The following is a 16,181-nucleotide window of genomic DNA, read 5'->3' on the forward strand; positions in this document are numbered from 1 at the left end:
TATATATTTTATATAAAAAATATATATATATTTTATATATAAAATATATATATTTTATATATAAAATCTTATATATATATATATAAAAAAAAAAAACACAAAGATTGGAACTCCAGCCTGATGATGGTGAATGTGATTTCACCGAAACGTCGCATAGACATGCAAAACATTACACAGGGCAAAACCCGAACTCAGAACAATCTACATATATATATATATATATATATATATATATATATATATATATATATATATATATATATATATATATATGATAGATAGATAGATAGATAGATAGATAGATAGATAGATAGATAGATAGATAGATAGATATAGATATAGAGAGAGAGATAGAGAGATAGATATAGATATATAAAAGATTTGAGATGACAATGCTTTGGCTGTGAAAGACAAACCCTTCTGTCATGATACGATAGGATTCCTCAAGCTACCTTTTCTAAACTGAGAATGAAGAAAGTACTTACTGCCAAAACTGCCATATGTAGCTGCGAAATAGAAAGAAACTGTTCAAAATTTGCATTTCATTTACAATGTACTCATCATTGCCTTTCAACTACCAGTTACCTTGAAGAGAAAAATCCCTTCTATTTAGTGTGCCACTTTTTTATTTGCTAGTTGGTTGCCCTAAGAGGTGTTAATGCTTCCTTTCATGTTAAAAAAGAGGAGAAGAAATGGTTATCCTGCCTCCTCACAATGGGAAAGATCTACTTCTGCAATGACTAGTAGTCAATGACTACTTCAGCTTCAACCGCAACAACACAAGAGCACGCAACAGATTCAAACTTAATATTAACCGCTCTAAACTTGACTGTAAAAAATATGACTTTAACAATCGAGTTGTCAAAGCGTGGAACTCATTACCGGACTCAATAGTGTCAACCCCCAACCCCCATCATTTCTCCCTTAGACTCTCCACGATTGACCTCTCCAAGTTCCTAAGAGGCCAGTAAGGGGCGTACATAAGTGCACTGGTGTGCCTTTCGTCCCCTGTCCAATTGTCTTTCCTTATCTCATATATCATATATATTATTTTCCTCTCATATATTTCTCTTCTTTTTTACATATTATATTTATATATATTACTCAATGTCTATTCTCTTCCATTTGTATTTGTGTATTGGACAAATGAATGAATAAATAAATAAATAAAATAGGTGTCGTTTCCCCCATCAAGAATTTGAAGAATTTCAGGACTCAGATGAATTGCAAGAACATCACTGACCCTCTGTGGCCATTTGGCTTCATTACAAAGACAGAAGCTGGGGTTGATTTTTTTTTTTCCCCAGATGGGTTTCCCTCTGTCCAAATAGTACGCTAGAAATTGTCTTTCTATACCAGAATAAAATTACCAACTTAAACCACTCTTTTGCATATTTCAACGGCTCTTTCAAGGACCCAAACTGCATCCCTCAAACTTTTTTTCAAAAATTAAAAAAAACCCTAATTAAATGTGTATACCGTGTTTCACGAATAAAACAATTCTCAAGCATGCAAATATTTCCTTCATCATATTAATGACTCTAAAAAGCAATAATAAGCCTGGATTCCATGAAGATGAGCATAATTAGAATACCAAAGTCTGTGCTGGAGTGGAGAAAATGAATGTGAGAAAATGGGTGAGAAAATACCTTTAATTGCAATCTGACCCCAAGAAAACCAAGGGAACATATATGTTTATAGATATTTGTTAAAGCAGGCACCTAGAAAAATACTTGGAATTTAAAAGGGAAAAAATATTTTCTTTTAAAATACAAATAGAAATTTGGATTTTCAAAAACAAAAGGCATGATGGGGAGAAGGCATTTTAAATGCTGGAATTACAACTCCAAACCTCTTTTTTATATTATCATTTATTGGATTTACAATTTAAAATAACTGAACTTGGATTTTTTAATAACATTGCAGAAGTACTGGAGTAGATTGAAGTGAGAGCGCCATCTGCTGATAAAAGAGGAACTAAGCAACTTTGGAAATAAATACTCAAAAAGTCTAAAAATATTTGTTGGATAAGCTTCTACCTTAAGACAACTGGAGATTTTGCTAAAATAGAGGTAGAAATAAGAGAGGAATAATAGTAAAAACGGACACTAAAATGATACAACGTATGGAAGAACTATGGGAAGGTTTAGAACTGAAAGATGATAGTAAAAATTATGGGTTAGCAAAATAAAAATGAAAATGAAATGTAATTATTAGGAATAATATTGTTATGTTTATTTATATTGCAATGTATGATATCCAGGTACCAGATCACTTTGTTGTGAGCCGCCCCGAGTCTGCGGAGAGGGGCGGCATACAAATATAAATAAATAAATAAATAAATAAATAAATACATACATACATACATACATACATACATACATACATAAATAAATAAATAAATAAATAAATAAATACACACACAATGAGATGTATAAAATATAAAATAAAATAAAACCTTAAAAAAAAAAAGGTGAAAGCCTTTCTCTTTTTAAAAAAATAGAAAGGATGAATCAAAGGTTGGAATTAATTCAATTCAATTCAATTTATTAGATTTTTATGCCGCCCCTCTCTGAAGACTTGGGGCGGCTCACAACAGTAATAAAAACAGTATAACAATGGAACAAATCTAATCATAAAATATATAAAAACTTCAACAATTAAAAACCATACAGCACATACACATCAAACATGAAATATAATAAGCCTGGGGGAGATGTCTTAGTTCCCCCATGCCTGGCGATATAGGTGGGTCTTAAGTAACTTGTGAAAGACAAGGAGGGTGGGGGCCGTTCTAATCTCCGGGGGAAGTTGATTCCAGAGAGCCAGGGCCACCACAAAGAAGGCTCTTCCCCTGGGGCCCGCCAAACGACATTGTTTAGTCGACGGGACCCGGAGAAGGCCAACTCTGTGGGACCTTATCGGCCGCTGGGATTCATGCGGTAGAAGGCGGTTCCGGAGGTATTCTGGTCCAATGCCATGTAGGGATTTAAGATTGTTGGGAGAAATATAAACAACCTCAGATATGCAGAAGATACCACTCTAATGGCAGAAAGTGAAGAGGAACTAAAGAGCCTCTTGATGTGGGTGAAGAAGGAGAGTACAAAGGTTTGAAACTTGGCTTGAAACTCAACATTAAAAAAACTAAAATCATGGCATCTGCCCCTCTCAATTCCTGGCCAATAGGTGGGGAAGAAATGGAGCCAATGACAGATTTTATTTTCCTGGGCTCCAAGATCTCCGCAGATGGGGACTGCAGCTGAGAAATTAAAAGATGCTTGCTCCTGTGGAGGAAAGCTAGGGCAAATCTAGACAGCATGCTAAAAAGCAGAGACATCACCCTGCCAACGAAAGTGCGTATAGTTACGGCTATGTTTTTTCCAGTTGCAATGTATGGCTATGAAAGGTGGCCCAGGAAGGCCAAAGAATTGAGGCGTTTGAACTGTGGTGCTAGAGAAGACTCCAACGAGTCCCTTGGACTGCAAGGCGATCCAGCTAGTCAGTCCTAGAGGCATGTGGAAGTGATGTGCCGGTGCCTTGAGGCTGTTGGGATCTGGATGGGTGTCAACAGACTCAAACTCAACCCTGATAAGACGGAGTGGCTGTGGGTTCTGCCTCCATCTGTCCATCCATAGCCCTGGGGGGGGGAATTATTGAGCCCCTCAGAGAGGGTCCGCAACTTGGGCGTCCTCCTCGATCCACAGCTCACATTAGAGAAACATCTTTCAGCTGTGGCGAGGGGGGCGTTTGCCCAGGTTCGCCTGGTGCAACAGTTGCGGCCCTATCTGGACCGGGGCTCACTGCTCACAGTCACTCATGCCCTCATCACCTCGAGGTTCGACTACTGTAATGCTCTCTACATGTTGGTTATGACCTATAAAGCCCTTCATGGCATCGGACCAGAATATCTCCGGGACCGCCTTCTGCCGCACGAATCCCAGCGACCGGTTAGGTCCCACAGAGTTGGCCTTCTCCGGGTCCCGTCGACTAAACAATGTCGTTTGGCGGGATCCAGGAGAAGAGCCTTCGCTGTGGCGGCCCCGACCCTCTGGAACCAGCACCCCCCAGATATCAGAGTTGCCCCCACTCTCCTTGCCTTTCGCAAGTTCCTTAAAACCCACCTCTGTCGTCAGGCATGGGGGGATTGAAATTTTCCCTTCCCCCTAGGCTTATAGAATTTATACATGGTATGCTTGTATGTATGATTGGTTCTTTAAATTGGGGTTTTTAAGATTTTTTTAATATTAGATTTGTTTACATTGTCTTTTTTATTGTTGTTAGCCGCCCCGAGTCTTCAGAGAGGGGCGGCATACAAATCCAATAAATACAATACAAATACATGGGTGGGCTACTGCCCAGACGGGGTGGAACGCAGTGGGGTAGCAAAAATAATAGAGCTTCCACCCCAGAGCACCCAATTTGCACTGAAAGATGTTGAAAGAAAATGCATAAGCCACGCCCACAGTGTGGTAGTAAAAATTTTGGTAGCCCTTCACTGCCTAGAGGAGATGAACCATAACTGCTCTTTAGAAGGCCAGATCCTGAAGATGAAACTCAAATCCTTTGGCCTCACTGGAGGAAGGACTCACTGGAGAAGAGCCTGGTGGTGGGAAGGATTGGGGGCAAAAGAAGGGGAAGGCAGAAAATGAGGTGGCTGGATGGAGTCAGTGAAGCAGTAGGAATAAGCTTAGATGGACTCCAGGGGATGGTAGAGGACACGAAGACCTGGAGTTGTCCATGGGGTTGAAACAACAAGCCCCTTTCATGTCTCGAGCAAAGTATTGCAGTGCATTAGGCAATCTTAAAAATATGACAATTAATTAGATTTATTAGCATTTATATAGTCACTCCAAAGGCAAAATATCAAAGTTAAGCATTTGAAAGTTTTCAGCATACCATTTGTATGGAATTGCTTTTGTGTATATGGCCGTTCAAAGCAAAAGAACAAGACTTCCCCCCCCCCTGAAAATTTGGAATGAAATCACATTGCATCAAAAATGAGAAATCACTTTTCAACACCACTGATAACACACTCACCCCCCAAAAAGACCTGGACTTTGTCTCAGACTGGTCTAACACCTGGCAACTTCAAATATCAACCAACAAATGCTCTACCCTCCACATTGGCAAAAAGAATCCTAACCGCACATACGAACTGAATAAACAATCTCTCACTGCTAACCCACACTCAGTAAAAGACCTTGGAAGACTAATATCAAATGACCTAAGTGGCGAGGGGGGCGTTTGCCCAGGTTCGCCTGGTGCACCAGTTGTGGCCCTATCTGGACCGGGACTCATTGCTCACAGTCACTCATGCCCTCATCACCTCGAGGTTCGACTACTGCAACGCTCTCTACATGGGGCTACCTTTGAAAAGTGTTCGGAAACTTCAGATCGTGCAGAATGCAGCTGCGAGAGCAGTCATGGGCTTACCTAGGTATGCCCATGTTTGTTTGTTTGTTTGTTTATGTTTATTTAGATTTGTATGCCGCCCCTCTCTGCAGACTCGGGGCGGCTCACAACAAAGTGCAAAAAGACAATTTATAACAAATCTAAATTTCTACTAAAACATTTAAAACCCCATTTCTAAACACACATACATACACACATACCATTCATAAATTGTATATGCCCGGGGGAGATGTCTCAGTTCCCCCATGCATGGCGACACAGGTGGGTCTTAAGGAGCTTACGAAAGGCAAGGAGAGTAGGGGCAGTTCTAATCTCTGGGGGGAGTTGGTTCCAGAGGGTCGGGGCCACCACAGAGAAGGCTCTTCCCCTGGGGCCCGCCAACCGACATTGTTTAGTTGACGGGACCCGGAGAAGGCCCACTCTGTGGGACTTAATTGGTCGCTGGGATTCGTGCGGCAGCAGGCGGTCTCGGAGATATTCTGGTCCAGTGCCATGAAGGGCTTTAAAGGTCATAACCAACACTTTGAATTGTGACCGGAAGTTGATCGGCAGCCAATGCAGACTGCGGAGTGTTGGTAAAACATGGGCATACCTAGGTAGGCCCATGACTGCTCTCGCAGCTGCATTCTGCACGATCTGAAGTTTCCGAACACTTTTCAAAGGTAGCCCCATGTAGAGAGCATTACAGTAGTCGAACCTCGAGGTGATGAGGGCATGAGTGACTGTGAGTAGCGAGTCCCGATCCAGATAGGGCCGCAACTGGTGCACCAGGCGAACCTGGGCAAACGCCCCCCTCGCCACAGCTGAAAGATGGTCCTCTAATGTGAGCTGTGGATCGAGGAGGACGCCCAAGTTGCGGACCCTCTCCGAGGGGTCAATAATTCCCCCCCCCAGGGTAATGGAAGGACAGATGGAATTGTCCCTGGGAGGCAAAACCCACAGCCACTCCGTCTTATCCGGGTTGAGTTTGAGTCTGTTGACACCCATCCAGGCCCCAACAGCCTCCAGGCACCGGCACATCACTTCCACTCCTTCATTGACTGGACATGTGTTTCACCAACACTCTGCAGTCTGCATTGGTTGCCGATCAATTTCCGGTCACAATTCAAAGTGTTGGTTATGACCTTTAAAGCCCTTCATGGCATTGGACCAGAATACCTCCGAGACCGCCTTCTGCCGCACGAATCCCAGCGACCGATTAGGTCCCACAGAGTGGGCATTCTCCGGGCCCCGTCAACTAAACAATGTCGGTTGGCGGGCCCCAGGGGAAGAGCCTTCTCTGTGGCGGCCCCGACTCTCTGGAACCAACTCAACCCAGAGATTAGAACTGCCCCTACTCTCCCTGCCTTCCGTAAAGTTCTTAAAACCCACCTCTGTCGACAGGCATGGGGGAACTGAAACATCTCCCCCGGGCATGTACAATTTATGTATGGTATGTTTGTGTGTGTGCTTGTTAGTATATCGGGGTTCTTTTTAAACTTTTTTAAATATTTAAATTTATTTGGATTTGTTACGATTTGTTTATGCCTTGTTGTGAGCCGCCCCAAGTCCGCGGAGAGGGGCGGCATACAAATCTAAAAAATAAATAAATAAATAAATAAATAAATAAATAAATAAATAAATAAATAAATAAATAAATAAATAAATAAATAAATAAATAAAGCCCACTGCAACAATATCGCCAAAAAAACCTCTAGAGTTGTTAACCTGATCCTACGCAGCTTCTGCTCAGGCAATCTCACACTACTCACAAGAGCCTACAAAACTTTTGCCAGACCCACCCTAGACTACTGCTCATCTGTCTGGAACCCATGCCACATCTCAGACATCAACACCCTTGAAAACGTCCAAAGATATTTCACCAGAAGAGCCCTTTACTCCTCCACTTGAAACAGAATATCCTACGAAAATAGACTAACAATCCTGGGCCTAGAAAGCCTAGAACTACGGCGCCTAAAACACGATTTGAGTATTGCCCACAAGATCATATGCTGCAACGTCCTACCAGTCAATGACTACTTCAGCTTCAACCGCAATAACACAAGAGCACGCAACAGATTCAAACTTAATATGAACCGTGCCAAACTTGACTGTAAAAAATATGATTTCAACAATCGAGTTATCGAAGCGTGGAACTCATTACCAGACTCAATTGTGTCAATCCCTAACCCCCAACACTTCTCCCTTAGACTCTCCACAATTGACCTCTCCAGGTTCCTAAGAGGCCAGTAAGGGGCGTACATAAGTGCACTGGTGTTCCTTTCGTCCCCTGTCCAATTATCTTTCCTTTCCTTCACCTATCTTATATATTCTCTTCCTTTCATATATCCTCTCCTCTAAGTTCACTTTCACCCTCTTTTATATTATCACATTTCTATTTTTCTTCCTATGTATTTGTATATTGGACAAATGAATAAATGAATAAATAAATAAATAAATAAATAAATAAAATAAAGACACTTTCTATATCGGTTTAATTACAACTTACATAGTTCTTTTCCAGTGCATCGAAACATCCCTGGATCCTATCAAAAAAGAAAGGTAGATGAGTAAACATCAAATATCTCTGTTGGTACGAGAAATTTCTAAACTGGCAGGTGCAGTTAACAGCTGATCACTAATAAAACGAAAAACTGAAATGCAAAATTGCAAAACCAGATTTAACAATAAAGATAATATCTCTGGGGTTATTTTCTCACTCTTACCATTTTACTACCTGAAGTGATCCCTGGCAACTTTTATCTTCTCGGAGGATTTTTAAACATATGTCTGGAAAAAGAAGTACATAATATTTTAGAATTAACCAACTTTTCATGTGGTTCATTTTCAGGTGCTGTGAGAACTGAACATTGGGAAAGTTTGAATTGCGCAATTACTTTTTAGTGCACTTAAATGACAGTTCTAACGAGAGCCTTACAGTGTTAAAATATAAAGTGATTTTTCCAGCACAAGCAATATAAATACAGGTGGGAGACTCACTTGATAGGTTATGGGTAACAGGTACCTTTTAAGAGTATTGTCTTTTGTCTTTTTATTTTATTATACTAAACCAAATCATTTTGAAGAACATATGCGGATTTACATGTTTCCCTTTCATGACAATATATAATTCTGAATCTGCGGAGAGGGGCAGCATACAAATCTGATTAATAAATGAACAGTTATTAGGCTAGATCTTCAACCGGGATGAAATGAAATGCCATGACTGATGTGGTTGTAAAATGTAGCGCTCACACACACTTATTATTTATTTTATTTATTATTTATTAATCAGATTTGTATGCCGCCCTTCTCCGCAGACTCGGGGCGGCTAACAGCAGCAATAATACAATGTAAACAAATCTAATATTTAAGTTAATTTAAAATCCCAATTTAGAAACCAATCATACATACTAACATACCATGCATAAATTTTATAAGCGTAGGGGGATGGAAAGTCTCAATTCCCCCATGCCTGACGACAGAGGTGGGTTTTAAGGAGCTTATGAAAGGCAAGGAGGGTGGGGGCAACTCTGATATCTGGGTGGGATTTGGTTCCAAAGGGTCGGGGCCGCCACAGAGAAGGCTCTTCCCCTGGGTCCCGCCAAACGACATTGTTTAGTTGACGGGGCCCGGAGAAGGCCAACTCTGTAGGACCTAACTGGTTGCAGGGATTCGTGCGGCAGAAGGCAGTCCCGGAGGTATTCTGGTCCGGTGCCATGAAGGGCTTTATAGGTCATAACCAACACTTTGAATTGTGACCGGAAACTGATCGGCAACCAATGCAGACTGCGGAGTGTTGGTGTGACATGGGTGTATTTAGGAAAGCCCATGATAGCTCTCGCAGCTGCCATTCTGCACGTGAAACACATTCACTCACAGATGTGAACTGATTGTAAGAAATCATTCACAACGAACTGAATTCTCCCTGAGTGAACTTGCTGGTGAGAAGATTACAAAGAGTGATCCATCGCCTCTGGATGCTGCAACCATTCAAATTTTATTCAGTACATCGTAACAGTTATGAAAGATCGTCATAAATCACTTTCTTCAATACCATTGTAACGTCAAGCGATCAGTAAACGAATGGTTGCAGGTTCAAGAGTACTTGTTTTACTTGTTTCACTTTTCTGCATGCAAATAAATTTAGCATGTTGTATCTTCAAAATGCTATGGCTGTTTTATGTGAGACAAGTTTGGGTCTGGAGGTTCTGGAGGCTGCCAAAAGGAAAGTGTGCAAACAGCTGGCACGTTCTTGTTCCAGAGCAACGTTGGAAGAAATTTCCTTCTGGGTTCAGTTCCAAGCAGGGAAGAAAGACACTGGAAATATGGTGGTTGTTTGGAAAGATGGTTTTAATGGTGGATCACATGTCTTGAAGATGTTGGGCGAAGGAAAAAAAAGGGAAGAGATGCTGAGAGTACCTGAGTTTTATACCCTCTCTGGACTTTTGAATTTGAGCTTGCATTCTGATTGGTTGTCAGATAACCATGAGCAGTGTTCCCTCTAATTTTTTTTTGGGGGGGGGAGCGGAAAAGTATAGTGTCTGAGCGGCAGTCCCTTTGGGACTGGGCGGCACAGAAATAATAAATAAATAAATAAACAAACAAACAAACAAACAAACAAACAAATAAAAAACCCACCCTGTTTTGCCTCAGAGAATTTCAAAATAAAATACTGTACAGTACTCTGTGTCTATAACAGTGAGCTCATAATAGGGCAACTCTATCAATATCAAAATGCCACTTAAATAGTTGAGCTAGTTTCAAACTAGATTTTGATTTTCTTTCTCTCTTCCTTACTCCCATTCTTTTTCTTTCTCTTTTCCTCCCTCTCTTTTTTCTATCTGTTTCTCTCTCTTCCTCTCTCTCTCCTTCCCTCTCACTCTTTCCCTCTCGGCTTCTGGGCAGGTTTGGAAAACTCTGAGTTGATGATGATTTTTAAGTGAGCGATTGCTCACTGCTCAGCTTAGAGGGAACTATGCCCATGAGTCACTCCAAGTCTTCGGAGAAGGGTGGCATACAAATCTAATAAATAATAATAATAACTCTGTAGGCTGTCCTAAGTCCCATGCTGGGTGATGATGTAATGAAAGGGCTTTGGGATTCCTATTATGGCTCTGCCTGAAGGATCTGCCTGATCTTTGTTATGTAGAATTTATTTATTTATTTCTTTATTTTGTCCAATACATAATACACATTGAAGAGAAAGATATGTAATAATATAAGTAAAGAAAAGAATAGAAGAAAAGATATAAAAGTAGAGGTGAACATATTTGAAAGGAAGAAAAGATAAATGAGATAAGGAGAGACAATTGGACAGGGGACGGAAGGCACACTGGTGCACTTATGCACGCCCCTTATAGAATAGACTGGCCCAGGTCTTAATGACCCATTAACAAAGGTGTCTGGGTGAGCAGGGAGCTGCTTTATCTTGAAAACATTTTTTCATCCAGGGAAATATAATATTCTTGTTTGTTTGTTTGTTTGTTTGTTTGTTTGTTTGTTTGTTTATTATTTAGATTTGTATGCCGCCCCTCTCCGCAGACTCGGGGCGGCTCACAACAGAATAAAAACAATTTATAACAAATCCAAATATAATTTAAGAAATTTAAAAAAACCCGATTTGATTTTTTTTTTAAACCCCATTTACTAAACAAACATACATACAAACATACCATGCATAAATTGTATAGGCCCGGGGGAGATATCTCAGTTCCCCCATGCCTGACGACAAAGGTGGGTTTTAAGGAGCTTACGAAAGGCAAGGAGAGTAGGGGCAGTTCTAATCTCTGGGGAGAGTTGGTTCCAGAGAGTCGGGGCCGCCACAGAGAAGGCTCTTCCCCTGGGGCCCGCCAACCGACATTGTTTAGTTGACGGGACCCGGAGAAGGCCCACTCTGTGGGACCTAATCGGTCGCTGGGATTCGTGCGGCAGAAGGCGGTCTCGGAGATATTCTGGTCCAGTGCCATGACGTGCTTTAAAGGTCATAACCAACACTTTGAATTGTGACCGGAAACTGATCGGCAACTAATACAAACTCTTCCTTTTTAATATTTCCTAAAACATTTCATTCTTCTAGGAGAGGGTGTGTGTGTGTGTGTGTGTTAACTTCCTACAGCAATCTCAGTTAGGGAGTTAAGGCAGTAAGCATGGTTACCTTCTAAATAGCAGGTACCATAAGAGCTTTCCGGGAAGAGACCTCGCAGGTAACTGATGCAGGAAATTGAAACTGCAAGCAGCTTTTTCACCAGAATCAGGGACTCTTGTTCAGAAGCAATTCGGCTCGGAAAAAGGGCTGTTTCCTGCATCAGACAAAAATGAGTTGCATTATCTGTTACGAAAGCAAATTGAAAAGCAAATCCCCAATTTTCTTTCCTGGAGTTTCATACCTTCAACGTTTTATGCCTCTGGCCGATGGGCTTGGTTTGGGCAGTAGCCATATAAATTTAGAGAGCTGGCTTTTGGGTCACAACCTAAAGGAAGACAAGACAGTTATGTTTGAAATAATCTTTACATTCACACCATGCACATTCGGCTTGTGCTTCTCCTTTGATCAGATCATCCGCAATGAGCACAAATTGCCATCAGTAACCTCCTGGATATGAGGTTTTTTCAGCCTCAGATTTTGCCTATGAAATATCTCTGAGGTTTTCTCCTTTTGAACTCTGCATTATCCACCCCGAGTCTTTGGAGAGGGGCAGCATATAAATCCAGATAGATAGATAGATAGATAGATAGATAGATAGATAGATAGATAGATAGATAGATAGATAGATAGATAGATAGATAGATAGATAGATAGATGATAGAGAGAGAGAGAAAGAGAGAGGGATGGAGGGATGGATGGATGCATGCAGATGGGTAGGTAGGTAGGTAGAGAGAGAGAGAGAGAGAGAGAGAAAGAGAGAGAGAGAGAGATGGATAGCTGGATGGATGGATGGATGGAGGGAGGGAGGGAGGCAGATGGGTAGGTAGGTAGGTAGGTAGGTAGGTAGATAGATAGACAGATAGAAAGAGATAGATAGAAAGAGATAGATAGAGAGATAGAGAGATAGATGGATGGATGGATGGATGGAGGGAGGGAGGCAACTGGATAGGTAGGTAGGTAGGTAGGTAGGTAGGTAGGTAGGTAGATAGATAGATAGATAGATAGATAGAAAGAGATAGATAGAAAGAGATAGATAGAAAGAGATAGAGAGATAGAGAGATAGATGGATGGATGGATGGATGGATGGATGGAGGGAGGCAACTGGATAGGTAGGTAGGTAGGTAGGTAGGTAGGTAGGTAGATAGATAGATAGATAGATAGATAGATAGATAGATAGATAGATAGAAAGAGATACATAGAAAGAGAAAGAGATAGATAGATAGATAGATAGATAGATGGATGGATGGATGGATGGATGGATGGATGGAGGGATGGATGGAGGGAGGGAGGCAGATGGATAGATAGATAGATAGGTAGGTAGGTAGGTAGATAGATAGATAGATGATAGAAAGAGATAGACAGAAAGAGATAGATAGAAAGAGATAGAGAGAAAGAGATAGAAAGAGATAGATAGATAGAGAGATAGATGGATGGATGGATGGAGGGAGGGAGGGAGGCAGGTGGATAGGTAGGTAGGTAGGTAGGTAGGTAGATAGAAAGAGATAGATAGAAAGAGAAAGAGATAGATAGATATATAGATGGATGGATGGATGGATGGATGGAGGGAGGCAGATGGATGGATAGATGATAGATAGATAGATAGATAGATAGATAGAAAGAGATAGATAGAAAGAGATAGATAGATAGATAGATAGATAGATAGATAGATAGATAGATAGATAGATAGATAGAGATAGGTAGGTAGGTAGATAGATATAGATAGATATAGATAGATAGAAAGAAAGAGAGAGAGAGAGAGAGAGAGATAGATAGGTAGGTAGGTAAATTTTATAAATTGCTGTTTTTGATGCATTTTTTGCCTTTAAGACTTTTTTTTTAACCTTTAGAATTTTCATTATAAAACATTTAAGAGGAAAAATAAATGGCTGGATAAAACGTTACAGGAGGAAATAAAAAAGACATTCTAAACAAAAAGAATAGCAGAATAACAGGTACCTTAGAGGTCATCTAGTTCAACCCCCTGCTGAAAGAAAATCCCTCTATACCATTTTTGACAATTGGCTATATAATTTTTTCTTGAAAGCCTCCAGTCCAGCACACAACTTTTGATAAACAAACTTTTACAATTTCATAACATTAAAAATATATTTAGCTTGGCAGCTGTTTGTTTTTATTATTCTTAAAAAGTTTAAATGTCTGTTTCAAAACACGTAAAGAACAAAATACATATAAAAGACAAAAAATGACATAATGAATAAAAATACATCTTTCGATACATTTTAAATAAAATTTAACATGTTTTTCATTTTGTTTTTTCAATCAATGCATTTAATGTCCTATTTTGTTTTTAAACGTTAATTTAAAATTAATGTAATGGACAAATGAAGAGAAAGTTCTTTTTCATAATAGTTTTAAGGTACAGGTAACTGAAGAGATAAAAAGGTGGGTTTTTTTAGTAATTTAAGGAATAGCCAAGTGAAGAGAAAATGTAATTTATAGTAATAATTTAAGTAATAGAAAACTGAAGAACAAAGAGGTTTTTTAAACAATAATTTAAGGGGCAGACAGTGGTGGAGAATTGAATTGAGACAGAATATCAATTGATTAGGAATAATTAAATAAAGATAAGAATCAGTTTTGAGGGGGCTGTTTGCTTTTATTGCTTTAAAGATTTAAACATTTGTTTCAAAACATTTTAAAAGGGCAAAATAAAGAAGACAATAAAGACAAAGAAGGCATTATGGGTGAAAATAAATCTGTGAATAAATTTTAAATACAATGACATGTTCTCATTTTGGTGTTTTTTTTTTAAATCAATGCATGTTATATTTTTTAATCAATTCAACAAGCAAATGAAGAGGGGAAAAATCCTTTTAGTAATACTTTAAGGGGCAGCTGATGAAAGAGAAAAAGCTCACAATAATTTAATTGAAGCCAATTGAAGAAAATACAGTATCTACTTTCTAGTAACAGAAGGCTCTTTTTAACAATCATTTAATGGGTAGGCAACAGTAGAGAAAAAAGCACCTTTCGATGTCAGTTTACTACAAATAATAAAATGGGGAAAACAAGAGCAACTTTTCAAACAGCTGTGAGGGGATTTTGGCGGGAAGAAGGAGGCCATCTTGGTCCGCCATTTTTTTCCCTCAGGTGACTCACCCCTCCCTCAAGCTCTCCTCTCAGTTGCTCTTTTAGCTTTTTCTTCCTTTTATTTCTTGCTATTTATTGCATCCCTCATTCTCCTCTCCATCCTGGGAAGCCTATGAATAGCTAAAATAATATTTCTTTCTTCCCAGTTGATAAATTTCTGTTTGTTTCTTTGTTTCTCTCTCTTTCAGTCTGCTATCTCCACTTCTGTTTATTTAAGCCTCAAAGGAAACTCCCTTTTCAGCTGAAGCAAGATAAACCTTTGGATGGGAAAAGATGGCACCTTCAATTCTTTTAGTGAAGGAAGCACACAGATTCTTATTATTTTCTTCTTATTTCAGATCCCACCCTGCTTTTGTATTTGCTGCCTCTTCTTATATAATAAGGGATTGTATATGTAGGGGAAGAAAACTAAGTCATCCTCCTTAGGGGGAAAGGTAGAATTACTGGCAGTGCTACAATAATAAAATAATAGATTCAAATAATAATAATAATAATAATAATAATAATAATAATAATAATAATAATAATAATTTTTTAAAAACAGAGTTGGAATGGACCATGGCAGTGCTACAACAATGAAATAATAGATTTATCAACAACAACAATAACAACAACAATAATAATAGTAATATAACAATAATATAACAACAGAGTTGCGAGGTACCTTGGCAGTGTTACAACAATGAAATAAAAGATTTAACAATGCTGCTGCTGCTGCTGCTGATATAATAATAATAATAATAATAATAATAATAATAATAATATTTTTTTAAAAACAGAGTTGGAAGGGACCACAGCAGTGCTACAACAATGAAATAATAGATTTATCAACAACAACAATAATAATAATAACAACAACAACAACAACAATAATAATAATAATAATAGTAATATAACAATAATATAACAACAGAGTTGGAAGGGACCTTGGCAGTGCTACAGCAATGAAATAATAGATGAACAATAATGATGATGATGGATGATGATGATGATAATAACAATAATAATAACAATAATAATATAACAACAACAACAACAACAACAACAACAGAATCGGAAGGGACCTTGGGGGTCTTCTAGTCCAACCCCCTGCTTAGGCAGGAAACCCTACACCAAATGGTTCAATTTAATGAGATTTAATGTTAAATAGCCTGTCTTATATATTGTCAAGGTTCCATTTCTCTTTGAATTCACTGCCTCTTCACCGCATTTAACAAGCATCCTTCTAACATTGTGTGTTTGTGTGTGTGTGTTTGTGTATCTCCCTTTGCTGTGGTTTTCTCCTCTTCCCGTTAATTTAATCAAACCTCCTCCTCCACCATCCCACCTTTTCCCCTGAATGCATCCTCAACTCTGTCACTTTGCAACTTCAGCAGTTTTAAGCCCAGAATTCCCCCCAAAACTCCGAGAATTCCCCAGTCACTGTGCTGATGAAAGATGTACAGGCTTTTTCAGTTGCTTTTCAAATTCAGCATCTTTTTAAGATCCTAAGTTCTAAGTTGTTTCTCTCCTTGGTTAGTTTCCATCCATT

General features: G+C 39.3%; 1 protein-coding gene across 1 annotated transcript in view; it reads right to left on the reverse strand.

Moving 5' to 3' along the window:
• HORMAD2 (HORMA domain containing 2) overlaps window positions 1–11,831 on the reverse strand; it is a 34,376-nt gene extending 22,545 nt beyond the window's left edge. Inside the window, 5 exon segments of the mRNA XM_070762340.1 lie at window positions 486–506; window positions 7,901–7,937; window positions 8,118–8,181; window positions 11,549–11,693; window positions 11,781–11,831. Coding sequence (XP_070618441.1) covers window positions 486–506; window positions 7,901–7,937; window positions 8,118–8,181; window positions 11,549–11,693; window positions 11,781–11,831 — 318 coding nt within the window.
• Window positions 11,832–16,181: the final 4,350 nt, after the last annotated feature.

The sequence above is a fragment of the Erythrolamprus reginae genome, chromosome 10 (genome assembly GCF_031021105.1).
Source record: "Erythrolamprus reginae isolate rEryReg1 chromosome 10, rEryReg1.hap1, whole genome shotgun sequence".
NCBI lineage: Eukaryota > Metazoa > Chordata > Lepidosauria > Squamata > Dipsadidae > Erythrolamprus > Erythrolamprus reginae.